Here is a 16473-nt window from a genome sequence, read left to right on the forward strand (position 1 = left end):
CTCATTGTTGCTTCTTTCAACAACAAACACATGTTATATAAAGAATTTGGATTTTTATTGATATTGCTCAGACATTTTTAATTGCTTTTATGAAATAATGTTTGCGTTAGTTCCCACAAAATAAAAGAGCAACTTAGTATTAATTTCTGACTTAATGTTATTTATATGATATTGTAATGCAAGTTGATGATGAAAAACCAGACAACAATGAGGGGAGACAACATGTCTGCTTGTAGATTGACGCAGTAACATACAACATTCTCGCTTTATGAATTCTTCATGCTATAACAGTGCCTTTATGAATATTGATGTACGGTTGCAATCCCATTAGGGGCTCTTGAAAACTCGGGGTGGGAGCACAAACAAAACCGCGGCAACCATGCCCTCCGAGCGTGCACTCACGATTCATATTTTGCAACATTTTCCTAGCGGCGTGTAGTTTTACATAAGACGTATGGGATGGGAAAGGCGCTTTATGATGTGAAATGTGCGCCCAGATGCAGCACTGAAAGTCAAAGGGAGATGAACTGGCTGGAAGTGGAATGAACTTTATTATGTAATCGTTGAGTGAGGGAGCCAGAGAGGGATAAAGATGTTCCAAACAAACATAGTCCCTTCCCCACCCCCATCCGCTGTGCACTCTGCTGGAAATGCACAATCATGCATGTACCCGTTTTTTGTGTGAGGGGGCAGGCATATGAAGACAAACCCAAGAGCGTGTGCCACTTTTTTTAAAGGGTGTGTCCGCCTTGTGAGTGTGAGCTGGTCTCTGAGAGTCTAGGGCTTCAATCTGGCGTTGTCTCAGGGGATTTTGGGTCTGTGGATGCCGCTCCTCCCCTCCTTGGTTCCGTCTCATCGTCGCTCTCCTGGGTCCTGCTCAACACCTGCTCTTTGCTGCACGGCCCCACCAGTCTCCTAAGCAACTGAGCCTCATATCACCTTTTGTTTATTCCACTATATAACCACCTCATACTGGGATGAAACGAACAAACTAAGTGATTGCTTTTCGTCTGCACCCAGGCGGGATTAGTCAGGTCTGTGCTGTTAATACATTAGTAAATGTTTAACCGCTCTTTGGACGCCCCGATTTGGCGTCACGCTGCTCTGTGACCAAAGTCTACAAGAAAAACACGACTGTTGCTGTGCTTCAGAGGTATTTTTGGATTTTTCCTCCGTGGACTTGATTTGCTTCGGACTCATTGACATAATCACCCATTTTCTGGTAAGCTCTTTGATTTAATGTTGCTTCAGAGATAGCTGGTGGTTGTGCTGTGCACTTATCTTTTGTGTGAGTTGACGGTGATGGTGTCTGAAAGGGAATAATGAACCCCTTCACTTCCCCTTCTCCACCCCCACACTGCCTATCAGCCGTATGTCCCTAATGGGGTCAGGCAGATGGGTGGAGACCATTTAGGGGTCCATTAAGATGCCCCTCGAACGTGTGCATTTTTGAATTTGGCGTTATTGGGTTGTAACACTTTTGGATGAAAGTGGTTGACAATGCAACTTTATTGTATGTGTGAGGGAACTGCACTTTTTAAAATTTTGACTATTGTTAAAAATATTTATGTAAGACAATAACACATGTTTTTCTTTTTTTAATGCATTGTTACTTGTAAATAAACGCTAGAAAAAGTCAGCTAACAATGGAGCTAATGGTATTTGCTCTATTCCGCCTATGAAGTGCTCTAAAAAACATCCACAAGTCTCCATCATCGTTTTATGTACACAGTGTAAATATCTATGTAATGTTGTAACAGGCACCTTCATAATAACATGTAATAATTACCTATTTTGCTCATTTTATGCGTACGGCGACATATTAATTTCACAGACGCATCCCAACGTTCTTTTTCCCTTCAACAACAACAACAACTACAAATCATGGCACTCCTCATGAGAAACAACAAAGACTACTATGGTACGAATGATGATCCAGAACCCGAGGGAGCCTGAATATACGGAGGATGAGCTACAAGTTTTAGAAGCTGTTTGCTAAGCAGATCCAGCTAGTGGCACTACTGCTAAGTGCTAAACAGGAAATACAAACTACCAACTTAATAAAACAATCACTTACTGTACACTGTCTACTCTTACTGAGATGCCGACGGGTGGGATGATCCTATCTTCCCGTTTTGATGACAAAATAATCATAATCTTCACGCAGGTAAAAAAAAAAAAAAGGTTTCCCAAAACTTCTCGGTTTATGGCCACAAGCTTATCCAGGTGAAAGGCATGATTTATAATTTAGAATGAACTGTTACCAACTCAGTATGTTAATACCTTAGCTACGTTAGCAGGGTAGTTAGCTATCTGTGATCACGACACCACTAAAATAGATTGTCTGTGTTAGGGCTTAAAAATATTGCTAACACTTGGTTAATATTCAGGTCACAAGATGTAAATGGAGTATCGTTAGCGTTTTTTGGATGTTTTTTAGAGGGTTTATGGGTGCAATAGTGACTCCCATTAGCTGCATTGTTAGCCACCTCGTACTTGCTATATTTTACGAATTAGAATGCAGATAGGGTGAGAAGCTCTGCCATCCGGGGGGAGCACAAAGTAAAGCCGCTGCTCCTCCACATCGAGAGGAGCCAGATGCGGTGGTCCGGGCATCTGGTCAGGATGCCACCCGAACGCCTCCCTAGGGAGGTGTTTAGGGCACGTCCGACCCATAGGAGGCCACGGGGAAGACCCAGGACACGTTGGGAAGACTATGTCGGCTGGCCAGGGAACGCCTCGGGATCCCCCGGGAAGAGCTGGACGAAGTGGCTGGGGAGAGGGAAGTCTGGGCTTCCCTGCTTAGGCTGCTGCCCCAGCGACCCGACCTCAGATAAGCGGAAGAAGATGGATGGATGGATGGAAGAATAGAAAAACATATGTGTGCTTGTCATATTGTGAATGATAGGCACAATTCCCCCAAAAGTGCAGCTTCCTTTTAAATTTGAATCGTTTTCTTGTTAGGAAATTCAATAAAATAACTTGTTTGAATATTGCAGATGACATGAAAACATAATGAGATAGGCGTTGAGTTATGTTTTGCAAGCCATCTAGATACGGGGATATAAGATCAACCCTGTTTATTGAATTTTTTGAAGGAGACATCCATGCATGAGTGCTAAGTAAGTTTTTAAGTTCGATTCGATCCTCGGTTATGTGTGCACCTTGCATGTGGTCCGGAGTGGGGTCCAAGCCCGAGGAGGTTTGGCTCCGCCTCCTTTACGAGCGTCGGACACCTCGAACACAACAAAGCATGTGTGTCTCCTCAACATTGTTCGTCTTGTGAACGTGACCAATACTGGATTTATTTTGCCGAGGGCTCCTAATTGTGTTCTCATTTGCTTTTCCTAGTTGATGCCAAACCCGCAGCAGGTGAGTCTGAATGTAAAGATGACGCTAGCGCTGACGGATGAGTTTGTTTATTTGGTTTCGTCGCACATTCGGCGCCATTTTCATACCGGGGATTGTTTTAAATGGTGCAACACAATCCGCTCACGTCTGCGCTGCATGTTGAGGGCAGAAGTTAAACATGAAACTCGATTTACGCTAAATCGTTCAATATAAATTGCACCTTATTGTTGTTTAAAAAAATATGAGGGGCACCTGAAAAGTAATCGCCATGTCTACATGTGAGGTGTTCTTGTAAACATGGGTAGAAGCGCACGGCTCCACTCGTCTGAAATCCCGCAAACATTTGCTCTCAATACAATCTCAATTTTCTAAATTAGAATCTGGTGATACAGTAAATTAGCATTTTAATAAATCACAATCCATTATGCGGTTTTACATTACAATTTACATGTCTCCATGATATATATATATATATATATATATATATATATATATATATATATATATATATATATATATATATATATATATATACACACATTCATTCTAAATGACGAATATGTTCTGCTATTTCTTCCATTTTACATAAGACATAGTTGAGTACAGTTGTGTGCTACAGGCTGACTCAAAGATGCCCCTGCTATTGAATTCAATTTTCTGCATGACATGACTTGCTTTCACCCCCTAGGAGGAGAGATGGGTTAAAAATACCCACACTCAGAGAGAGGGTGCAATATGAAAATGTATGCCTGCACTTTTTCACTCTCTCACGACACATTATAAAACTTGTGCAAAAGGCCTCCTCTCCGGTGAGGATGCCGCTGTATTATGAATATAGTCCGGTCATCTTTCATGAGGCAAACATGGCGTTTGGAGCATTGGGTGAAGGATGGCAGGGTTCATGGGGTTCAATGGTCAGCAAGAATAAGTGGCGGAGTTGAGAAACGACAGTGATGGTGCTTGGGCTCGCCTGTATATTGCTGAATCAGCAGCGTTGAGCGCATGGTGCTGAAGGCTGTTTGTGGCTCTGCTGTGTGAGAGTGAGGTCATTGAGGTCCCGTAGGAGCTTGCTGCTGTTAATCCTCTTTTGGGAGTTATGATGCGTTTGAGCAGTTAGACTACTACTGTGTTGTGCAAATAAACAGACTCCACATGCACCCACTCACTGTCTGCTGCTCCTTTCCTTGTGAATGGCGGAGGAACTCACTCAGAAACTCTGTAATCTAAATTTACACTATGTTGTGATAGTGTTCAGCACAGGTTGCATATAGGTATTCAAATGTAGCATTTTTTTGTTTTGCTGAATCAAGTTTTGCACAATGTACTGTATGTAAATCCCCAACATCTGGACACAAATGATTCTTTTATATTCAATGTTTGAAAGAGTACTGCAATGGTGTGCTATAATGCAGTGGTGCCCAACCACCGGTCTGGGGACTGACACCGGTCTGTGACACATGTGCTACCGGACCGCACAGAGACATTAAATAATTTATAACCGACTGCATTTTCTCCTACTTAACTTTCGCTAGTCCCACCAGACACACCAATACACTTGTTTGATAGGAAGTCGCCATTTGCTATATTTGTTACATCTTTGTTACATGGGACAATGCACATTGATAAAGATATCAAATGTAAAGGTGCCAAATCGTAGAAAAAAGCTAGGTTCCATCTGCAGTCCCCGGCAGGTTGATGACCTAAGATCGGGGCAGATCAGGAACAAAGTGACCATAGTAGTTAAAGTGCATAAGACAGATAGAGATGTGCTAAATTGTTGCATATAATAATTGTGCTGAAGGAAGAAAATACACATCTCCCTTGGCCGAGTAAGTTAAAGTGCTGGTATTATTGCACATAGTCCTATTACACAAGTAGTTAGCAAGAACAGATGTATTTACGCATGGACAATTGGACCAACAAAGCTAACATTAGTATATCTACGTATAAAATATTACACAAAATATGAATACATAACTTTTAGAACGTAAATAGAAATCCACAGAAATGTATTCATTTTTTGTAAGTACTTATTTGCTATATTTATCTGCCACACGTGGAAGGCCGGGCCGTAAAAATAATGCCTACATTAAACCGGTCCCTAGTGCAAAAAGGTTTGGGGACCCCTGCTCTAATGCACACTATTCTTTAACCCAGTTAGTGTTGGAAATGAATGGTTTTGGAATCACTTACAGGGCAACCATACCAAAATCAATCAGGCTGCTTCATTCATTTCCCATGGTGTTTCATGTTACTCTATTGACAGCACAAGCCGTCTGTGCATATTGATTACTTTAGAACTGGGTTTGGATAAGTTTACATGCAAGACCAGACTAAGATAAAGGAATACTTAACCTAACCTCACAGAAAGTATCAATGTCCTCTAATGTCCTTGTGCTTCTTTCGCAGACTCATCTTCCACCATAATCTATATAATGGTAGCCACTGTCAGTAAATGGGTGTTGTTGGACATGCATGTTTGCATTAACATACTCCACCATGTGGCCCGATGACAAACAGAATGGCCTTCAATTCTCCTGATTCTCTTGGTTTTTAATCAGGAGGGGGGAGCTCCACTTAAAACTGTGAATAAGCGCAGCTGATCGCCTCTGTGCGTTTGCCATCTCCCCTTTTTTGTACACCCACACAGACCAAGATTCGTTTGCCCATCCAGAAAGGCTGCTCGAGAGTCCTGAGTGCATTAAGACAGTGAGATAGCCCCTGGAGGCAGGCAGGTAGCGATAATCTCACTGGGTAACTTGGGCCTGATTAACTCTAAACTCCTTCTAATTCCTTAAGCCTACTCCCAAGTGGCCAGGAAACATGCTTTCTTTACATTGCAGCATTCTTATATGATCGTAGTATATGTAAGGAATGTGCATCACCATTGCCATTTATGTTGCATTTTAACAAAAGAGCAGTAACATCCTGATTAATTGGTAGTATTGTGTTCATGTTTGGCCAAGCATAGATGCACATGTGCATTTGCGTGCCATACGCTGTGCAATGCTATGGACATAAATAGATGTGAGCTCCTCTGTAAAGGCTAACTAATGAGTCACAGCATTTTGAGCGCTTGTAGCTATTTATATACCATATCTCTTCCTCCTGTAAAAGCTCTTCCTCAATTAGTCCTACTGTCTCACTTCAGCTTGCATTTGAACACACCAGGTCACAACAGCTGTCAAGCATCACAAACAAATTTATAAAACCTCTATAACAACTTGAATTCTGAAAAGTACTTGTTTAAGTTGTAATAGAGGTTTTCTCAGTGGCCTAGTGGTTAGAGTGTCCGCCCTGAGATCGGTAGGTCGTGAGTTCAAACCCCGGCCGAATCATACCAAAGACTATAAAAATGGGACCCATTACCTCCCTGCTTGGCACTCAGCACCAAAGGTTGGAATTGGGGGTTAAATCACCAAAAATTATTCCCGAGCGTGGCCACCACTGCTGCTCACTGCTCCCCTCACCTCCCAGGGGGTGATCAAGGGTGATGGGTCAAATGCAGAGAATAATTTCACCACACCTAGTTTGTGTGTGACAATCATTGGTACTTTAACTTCTTTTATACATTAGTTTGTGATGCTTGACAGCTGTTGTGATCTGGTGTGTTCAAATGCAAGCTGAAGTGAGTAATTTTGTAAAAACAAAACATTTGTAAGCGTACTAGTGGCGGTCTCATCAAATTTTAACTACAGTCTTCCAGTTGGGCAAATAGTTGAACTCATTGTTGCTCGAGGGTGACCTACTTCTACAATTTAGCTCATTAGAGAGACTGATTATGTACTAGTATTGAGGACAAATGTATTTCTTTACACCACAACAGTGTTTTGTATCATTGCTTCCATGGCGGCAAAATTATGTAAGAAGAGATTGATTGTGCACTGTGTTATCTCCATCAGTCAAGTGATTGCGTCTCCCCATGCTCAGCTTGCGGTTAACTGAGATGTTAGATAGGCAACACAAAATGGAGGCGGCAGCAGGCACAAGCTCAGCTGGTCCATTAGGAGCCTGTCTGCTTCCTGGCAATCAGAATTGAGATGACAGAGCATTAAAAGACCCAGTGGAGACTATGAGCACTGATGCATAGCTGTGTGAGTGTGTTGACCTGGGGAAAAGGCCTATGTGGGGTCTCTTGGGGGGAGGGTAGTAGTCAGGATTAGTTATAGAGTGCAGTGTAGTTATTGGTCACTGGACACAAACAATGGGAGGGCTAAAGAGGATTTTGTCTGTATGTACCCCCTCCTCCTCTCCTGCTGTCCTGCAGTTCCAATGGGATGTGCATGCATGCTACTCCAGGCCAAACATACACCCTTTTAGGCAGCTCTGTACATCTGGAAGATTGGCCTTACCCCTCTGTCTGTCTGTCTAGCAGCTCCCACCCTCTCCATGCATGGCATGGCAAGCCTTGAACTAAGCATGGGGCAAACAAAACAGAGCAACATTAGTAAGCAATTAGGCAAAAAGTTGACAAGATGCACAGCTACTGTAAGGGACACATCTTAGACAGCAGAGGTTGCGTGTTATAATGCATAATGCTGGCAAGCGTTTTTCAGCCAGTCCAAGGCTTTAGTCACATCTTTTTAAATATGCCAGATTTGCCTTCTTAAAAAGACAAAGTGGGAAAGACTTAGTAACTTTTTTTGCTGTATTTAAAAGGGGTATTAACCAAAACTTTGTCCATAATGGCACCAGACCGTGGAAAAAAGTAGTTATCAGTGCCCTATTTTGGTGCTAGATGCCAGCCACTCACACGCAGTACACAAACCTGAACTAACACAGCCAACTTCACCAGACGCTGCCTTTTAAAGACACACTAAAATGGTACAGATATTAAAGTACGTTGTGGAAACCTCCCAACCGCCCGGTGTTTTTGTGGTGGTCCAAATGCAGTTGTGGTGGTCCGCTACAGTAAAAATGTATGTATGGGACGCACAGAAGTTTGGCACGTTTGATACAAGTGATGCTCATGGGCACCTACAAATTAGAATGACTCCTTTGTGTCCATAAGATTTAATGAGTCTGTAACAGGGAGGATTGTGAATTTGGAACAACATATCAACACCAACACACTAGCCATCCAACAAAGACATCTATTGTGTGTTGTTTGTGCATGTGCGTGTATCGTGAGATGTCCGTGCAAATATGCGTGAGCACGTGAATTTTGTCCGTGGCTGACAATTGGCTCTCGGCCATTAAAACCGAACAGTTACATATTGTGGTCATGGTGTACCTCTTCTACTGCTGAACTGCTGCATACAGTTTGAACAAGATATGGCTAACCAAAGCATCTTTGCAGGGGCATGTGTATAATTGTATGCAGAAGCATACAGTTACTCTCCCAACACATTATGAGCACACCCAATAGGTTTTTCCACAAAAAAGGGCCATGCGGCGTCCAAACCTTTCATACAACTTTATGTAAAACTATAGTTTTTTTTATGTCTGTTTGAACATTATTCAGCAAAATGTTTATTACTCCAACAGGATTGCATCTACAAACTCAAGAGTATTGTTATTTATTGCATGTGTTTAGCAAATAGTGTTAGGCATGTTTACGAAGCACAGGATTAAAGTTGATTGATCCTAATCTTGTTTGTTGTCTTTCAAGTGCAGCAGCGTTGTGCTGTCACTTACTTTGTAAACAGCACTGTGTCCTTGTCTACATTTTTGACTCATTTCTTGTTCTCCAACCCAGTGGCTACCATGACAACAGAGGCAAGTGCCGTAAGCGAGGCGGACACTGAAGGCAAGCAAAAGGCCAGTAGTGCTGAACCCGAACCTGAGAATAAGCAGAGTCCAGAGGCAGCCACATCTGAGCCAGAGGGCGAGCAGTCGGCTAAACAAACCCAGGTACAGGCTACCGAGCCTGGGCCTGCCAATGTAACATCTTCACCTGAAGAGGACCAGCTGAAACCTCGCACCAGAACCTCTGCTGGCAAAGGCCTGTCTCGACTCTTTTCCTCTTTTCTCAAACGTCGCTCCCAGTGTTCCGAAGGAGAGGACTTTGAGGCAGAGAAAGCAAGAGAGGAAAAGGAGGACGGAGAGGAAAAATCTGACAACACAGAAGAGGATAAAGAGGAAAAAGTGAAAACTGAAAAGGAGGCTCCCATAGAGGAGGACAAATTGGACAGAAAAGAGGTCAAAAAGAGCGAAGAGAAACCACAAAAGGTGGAAAAAAAGACAGAGCCAGAAAAACTGGAGAAGAAGGGCAGTAAGAAGAAAAAGAAAGAAGCTAAGAAGAAAACAGAAGAAAGGGATGCAGAGAAGGTGAAAACCACAGAGGCTAAAACGGAAGAGGAGCAAGAGAAGAAAAAAGAAGACGAAGAAGCCAAAAAAACGCAGCAAAGGGAGGAAAAGGTAGAGAAGGCTCTAGAAAAAGAGGAACAATTGGAGACAGAAGAAGAAAATAAAGCTACTGAAGCAAAAGACACAATTGGTACAGAGACTGACAAGGTGGAGAGTAAAGAGAACAAAGTTGATAAAAAGGAAGCAAAGAAAAAAGAAAAAGAAGAAAGGGTGAAGAAAAAAGAAGAGGAAAAAGCTCAGAAAAAAGCAGAAGAAGAAGAAAGGGCAAAGAAGCGAGAGGAGGAGAATAAGAAGAAAAGGGAAGAAGAAAAGGCAAAAGAGGCAGAAAAAGCAAAGAAGAAAGAGGAGGAGAAGGCAAAAAAGAAAGAGGAGGAGGAGAAAGCAAAAGAGGAGAAATTGAAAAGGAAAGAGGAGGATAAATCCAAGGAAGCCAAGAAAAAAGAAGAGGAGAAATTGAAGGAAGCCAAAAAGAAAGAGGAAGACAAATTAAAGGAGGGCAAAAAGAAAGAGGATAAATTGAAGGACGCCAAAAAGAAAGAGGAGGAGAAACTAAACGAAACCAAAAGAAAGGAAGAGGATGACCTAAAGGAGGTTAAAAAGAAAGAGGAGGATACGGGGAAAGAGGACGACAATAAGAAGGCAGAAGATAAGCAAAAACGGGACGCAGACAAAGGAAAGAAAAAAGAGACAGGGAAAAAAGAAAAAAGGGAAGAGGTGAAAGTGTCAAGTGAAAAGAAAGTAAAAGCACCCATTGCTGCCCCAGAACCAGAACTTAAAACTGAGCCAGAAACCGAGCAAGCCCCTGATCAACATTCACTCAGCAGCGCAGAGATGCAGGTCAGCTTAATGTTGCATATTGTTATTTTTATTATACTGTATGTATTTACTCTGTAGTTGGTCTCATGTTTTCAAATACTCCAACCTCATGTATTACCTTCCCCTCTTCTGTCTTTTCCAGCCGGCTCCAGAGGAACATAAGGAGGAAGCTGAAATCAAAGAAGAGCCAGAAGACGTCAAAGAAGTGAAGGAAGAGGGTGCGGAAAAGAAAAAGGAAGAACCAGAAGAGCAAGTGAAAGAGGAAAAGGAAGAAGAGGAGCCTAAGGAGGAAACAAAAGAGCAGAAGCCTGCTACAGAAAAGAAGACTGAGAAGAAGGGTGATGACGCCAAAGGCTCCAAACGACAGAAAACCATTCGTTGCAAAGTCACCTTACTGGATGATACTTCGTTTGAGTGTGAGCTTGATGTAAGTGACTGCACAAGTTCCTGGATTTCGCCTTTCTGGGTTTTATTTTTAAATCCACTTTGTCTTTAGAAACACGCTAAAGGGCAGGAGCTCGTCACTAAAGTGTGCGACCACCTCAACCTGCTGGAGAAAGATTACTTTGGCCTTGCTCACTGGGAAACGCCAGGCAACAAGGTCAGCTTTTAACTAAAGTTTCAATCTCCATTTTTGAATTGTTTGTGGTGGCTAACTTATTTTATGACAATCTACACATTTAAAAATATATTTTAAGTTCAGCCAAGTTCGGATCTAAATGACGATGGATTGCATTGACCAGAAATATACACCGAGTTTTGGTAATATAAAGTGTGTTTTCCTACCTCAGACATGGCTGGAACACGCCAAGGAGATTCGCAAACAGGTGCCAGGTGCTATCTACGAATTTATGTTCAACATAAAGTTCTACCCTCCTGACCCAGCACAGCTCACCGAAGACCTCACCAGGTGAATGTTCCTTAAATGTTTGTTTGTTTGCGTGCCTTGTGGCTATAATGCATTACTGTATTTCAAATACAGATGTCACTCTTAATGACTCTCTCAATTGCTAATTGACTTCCTAATATGTTTCATGTGAATTTTTCCTCTTATGATTTTCCAGGTACTATCTATGTCTTCAGCTGAGGAAGGACATCATGAGTGGGGTTCTTCCCTGTTCCTTTGTCACCCTATCCTTACTGGGCTCTTACACAGCACAGTCAGAGCTTGGGGAATATGACCCTGAGGTCCACGGAGCTGACTATGTTAAAGATCTAAGCCTTGCTCCTGGACAGAGCAAAGAGTTGGAGGACAAAGTGATGGAGCTGCATCGCACTTACAGGTAAGCCTCCACAATATATTGTAACGTAAGGAATCTGATTTGACTAGGGTTGTCAAAACTATTGATACTAAGTTGATATCAACACGCAACAATTACATCCGTACCAGCTTTTTTTAGTATCGTTAGTACTAAATACTGTACAACACCCCCACCATTTTCTTCCCTGGAATGGAGAGGAAATGTTCCCTAACTGCGCAATAAGTCTGCTTTGGCACAGCGAGCGACATTAATGTACAGTACTCCCCGCAAATTGTCTTTTTTTTAATCCACAGGGATTTCCTCTTTTTTTCCACGCTGGTCTGTTGGCTTTTTGGGACTCATGTTGAGTTAGCAAACTAGACAAAACTTGTCAATCGGGGAAAACACACAAACGGCAGACATGCTGAGGCGCTAAGACATGACTAGAAAGACAGAACCTGAGTGGAAGGCTCTGCCTCTGCTACAACAAGCCCTGAGTTTTGTTTGGAAGGCATGTAAAATAAATGACTGAAGAGTGTACACAAAACCATGAGTTGCACACGGAGGCACGATTGGTTTGATCTATCCATCCATCCATTTTCTACCGCTTGTCCCCCTTTCAGGGACGCTGGGGTTGCTGGAGCCTAATTCAGCTACATTCGGGCAGTAGGCGGAGTACAAAGTTCTTAAATCGATTCGCCAAAGAAAGACGTAATAGAAGAAATCTGTGTTGCTACTTTATCGATGTACGCATTAAGAGTGAAACGAGAAAAGGAAGTGCGGAGTGCAATGTGTCGTACATCATTATTCGCTAATCAAATTTAGGCAGTCATGAAAAACGATGAATTCGCCGCCCAAGTGAGAACGGAGGTCCGCTATCGCAAGCCCAGGGAGTGTGTGCAAAGCGCGTTAAAAACCTCCACAAAGTTACTATCCAACCTTTATCACTTCTATAAGTGCTAAAAAGACACAGCTTAAAGACACTCTTCCGTCGTTTGGCAGCGCTTTGCCTTCTTGGTGAAATATGTAAACCATTGGTGTTCAGAATGTTGACTGGAGGCCATTTGCTGAATGCAGCGCTTTCTTTATGAACCTGTGTCACATTATAGAAATAAAATGAACAAAACACAAAAATATTGAGCAAAAAGGCCTAATGTGATTAAAAAATATAAAACAAAGATTTGTCTTTTAAGTATATTTTTTATACTTTTTATTTGCCTTATTTTCATTACAAATTACTTGATGCAGTCATGCCACCACTATATTGAAAGAATATCCAGAACAATATTGGTTGTTTTATGTACTGAAGTCTTCACGCCACTTCTGTACTTTTTCAAAACATAAAATAGCTGACTATTGTTATTTATGGCCACATTTATAAGCATAGTATTGTTTGGTTTGTACTGGGAGGTTATAGATCACTGCTGTTCTTTTTTGAATGTGTAGTTAAATCTAAACAGCTGGTAATGCAATCAAATATTTAGCTTAAAATATTTTTTAAGGCACAGTGATCTTAAATATTTGACAGTTTGAAGCAGTTTTTAATAAATACTTTTTTTATATTTCTGTCGTCGTATTGATGAAGAATTAAAAAAACGCGGAAATTCACAGGTATTCAAATACTACTGAAATTCTGGTATTGTGAAAAGCTGATGTTGATTTATTTTTATTTTTATTTTTATTTATTTTTTATAATGGCCTTTTATTCACCTCTTTGTATCAAAGGTCAATGAGTCCAGCCCAAGCTGACCTGTTGTTTTTGGAAAATGCCAAGAAGCTAGCTATGTATGGTGTGGACCTGCACCAAGCCAAGGTAAAATATGTTATGAATAATGACCTTGTCTATAAACCTTTGATGGTTAGATTAAGTTCATGGAGATTGTACACCGAAGTTAATGTTTGAATATAAACTTGCTTACATTAATTTTTTAAATGCATTCCATTATGTTGTGACATCATCTGTATCAATCATATTCATGTTTTAATTACAAAATCAATGTTGGATACCGCTCAGGAAGTGGGGAATAAGTACTTCATGACCTCATAGTGTGAGAAAGTCTGCCCCCCACTGGATTTGTGTTGTAAAGAACGGTTAAAACGCTCTACTGTTTGTGCTTCCAGGATCTTGATGGTGTGGACATTACGCTGGGGGTTTGCTCTAGTGGTCTGATGGTTTACAAGGACAAGCTTAGAATCAACCGTTTTCCTTGGCCAAAAGTTCTCAAAATCTCTTACAAACGTAGCAGCTTCTTTATCAAGATCAGGCCATCTGAGGTAAATCACAATATACCGTTTGTCCTTCTATGAATAAAACAATTAGAAATGATTAAACTGTGGTTACAAATTAATTTCTTACCAAAGTTTTAAAGTAATTATTCATTTTAACACACCCTAAAAGTCAGCTTAAATCATGACTGATGTGTGATGGATTGTAAAGGTGGGGAAATAATCGATTTTTAGATGCATCGCAATTTGGACATGATCGATTATAAAATCGATTAGTAAATGTAAATAATTGATCATTCATTTATTTATAGTAAATAATGTTAGGCAGACAGTTCTAAAATATGGCTGACTGCAGCGAGCCACCTCACTGAGAGATCCGACCAGCTCTTTTATTACAGGGCACTTATGTTCCTGTTTTGCACACATTTAATACAACATAGAAAATGTGATGGAAATTAATTTAACTGTTTTTTATTACAAATGCACAGTTTTTAAAAGTTGCAAGTGATAAACGCTAATTTAGCGAAGCAAAAAATTTAAAACTACTTCAATATACTTAAATTAAAGATGCATCAATAATCAATTTTTAATCGAATAGTAGCTCCTGAATCGTAATCTGAATCGAATTGTGAGGTGCCCAAAGATACCCACCTCTAATGGATAGTGTAGCATAGCATGAATAAATACCCATACATCCTCGGTAGTTTAATTTTAGGGCACAAGTGTTGACATTGTTGCATAGCAATAAGCACATAGCGATGAGAGAAAATAATTATTTTTTCCAAAATTACAATGTGCACCAAAATGTCATGGGTCTTTGATATGTGGAACATATCCACAACTGTTCTTAGAAGTGAGCAGTGCAGCTTTTCGGATTCTGCTGATTATACAAACCAATGCTATGGGGGAAAAGAATGCCACTTGCCTTAGCACCTTTGTGAAAGTCATTATTTAGTATTAGCTACTTTAAATTATTGTGTTAAATCAGAGCTAGTATATATTTTGAATTGTCTGACACACTGGCTGTTTCCTTTTCTTGCTTTTCACATGGCCTAGAAATATTAGTAATCCTATTCATTGTTTTTTAAGTAATTAAATTGTTTGACTGGACCGGATTTAGAATTTACTAATGCGACCTTGCTTCAGGGTAAATGTCATGCTTCAGGCTGTGTGGCCGACTAATGTAATCAACCCAATGTCACTATCTCTGACTCTTTCGTAACTTTTTTTTTCCTTTTGGCCCTCAGCAAGAGCAGTATGAAAGCACAATTGGCTTCAAACTGCCAAATTACAAAGCCTCAAAGAAGTTGTGGAAGGTCTGTGTTGAACATCACACCTTCTTTAGGTAAGAATAGATTGATCTTGCCCAATTTAAATGTAATTTCCCTCCTTGGTGACACGTCTGTTCTCTGTCCTCTGCATAATTGGCTAACTGCTGCTTAATCCGTGAAATTGGCTCCACGTCTATTTGACCAGCAACAGTGCACTCGACCTAACCAGAGAATGAACCCTCCAAGGGTCACAGTTGTTGCGTGCCAAGTTACACAACATAGCCAAATATGGAATATAAAATAATTTAGTGTACTTTAATTCAGCATGTTCTATGTGGCTTCTCATGTGAATTAAAGAGACTAGCCGATGAAACTCAAATAATTATTTTATTCCTTAGGGTTTCAACAATAGAGGCTCCCTCATCACGTCGCTTCCTTGTCCTGGGCTCCAAGTTCAGGTACAGCGGGCGCACTCAAGCCCAGACCCGGCAAGCCAGCTCTATGATTGACCGCCCTGCTCCTCGCTTCACACGTTCTGCAAGCAAACGCCTCTCCCGCAATCTCGATGGAGGTATGCACTATATGTCTATCGTTGCATTCCATAAACATCTTATAATAAAAAATACTCAGAGAGACACTCTTCTTTTGGTCCAACAGCTGGAGATCAAACTCTCCAGACCCTGATAGCATCAACCAGGTCTAAGGTTGATGACTGGTCGTTGATATTTAATTCTGACAATCCCCACCCTTTCCTAAAACTTCCAGGTACCTGGAACTGTGTGGAGCTTCGCTTGTGCTTTTTGCCCATTTGTTGATTCACTAATGGCTACATGGCTTCCACTCATGGCTCATTTGCCACATTTAACACTCTCACTAGAGAGACCCTTCACCTCTGGCATTAATGTTTAACTTGTCAGTTCAATGACCAACTCAGCTTTCCCTGGGGTGATCTCAGGGTGTCTTTGGTCACAACCCTGATTACCAATGCATATTCAACCTTGATGCTTCTGTTCCTTGTTTTGACTTGCTCAAATGCTGCAGCTTAATACTTGCTATATCATTTCTTCTGTTTTTGCTTGAGGCTCATCATCTTAACCTGGCTATCTCACTTTGTAACCATCTCTGCCTGATTGTCTGTTATTGAAACAACAGATTATGATGACAGCATTGGTTACCCATTTTGGATGTAGCACCTGCGCTACTTAGCCGTATCAGAAACCCATATCACTTAGCTAAGTAACTTCCCCTTACTGGACTCA

At 41.2% G+C, this 16473-nt stretch overlaps 1 protein-coding gene across 11 annotated transcripts in view; it reads left to right on the forward strand.

Annotated features, from left to right (window-relative positions):
- Positions 1-735: 735 nt before the first annotated feature.
- The window catches only part of LOC133600028 (uncharacterized), a 34093-nt gene continuing 18355 nt past the window's right edge, over positions 736-16473 (forward strand). For 6 of the 11 annotated variants that reach the window (XM_061952930.2, XM_061952986.1, XM_061952945.1 and 3 more), the window contains exons 1-11: positions 3180-3372; positions 9050-10497; positions 10619-10903; positions 10973-11077; positions 11268-11386; positions 11541-11759; positions 13443-13530; positions 13839-13991; positions 15191-15288; positions 15613-15785; positions 15872-15979. In XM_061952930.2, coding sequence (XP_061808914.1) covers positions 9058-10497; positions 10619-10903; positions 10973-11077; positions 11268-11386; positions 11541-11759; positions 13443-13530; positions 13839-13991; positions 15191-15288; positions 15613-15785; positions 15872-15979 — 2788 coding nt within the window. In that variant the 5' untranslated portion in view covers positions 3180-3372; positions 9050-9057. Of the gene's footprint in view, positions 1223-3179; positions 3373-9049; positions 10498-10618; positions 10904-10972; positions 11078-11267; positions 11387-11540; positions 11760-13442; positions 13531-13838; positions 13992-15190; positions 15289-15612; positions 15786-15871; positions 15980-16473 lie in introns of those variants that run through there. The other 5 variants (XM_061952977.1, XM_072913004.1, XM_061952937.1 and 2 more) reach the window with 4 other exon arrangements.

Source organism: Nerophis lumbriciformis, linkage group LG04 (genome assembly GCF_033978685.3).
Source record: "Nerophis lumbriciformis linkage group LG04, RoL_Nlum_v2.1, whole genome shotgun sequence".
In the NCBI taxonomy this organism is placed as follows: Eukaryota; Metazoa; Chordata; class Actinopteri; order Syngnathiformes; family Syngnathidae; genus Nerophis; species Nerophis lumbriciformis.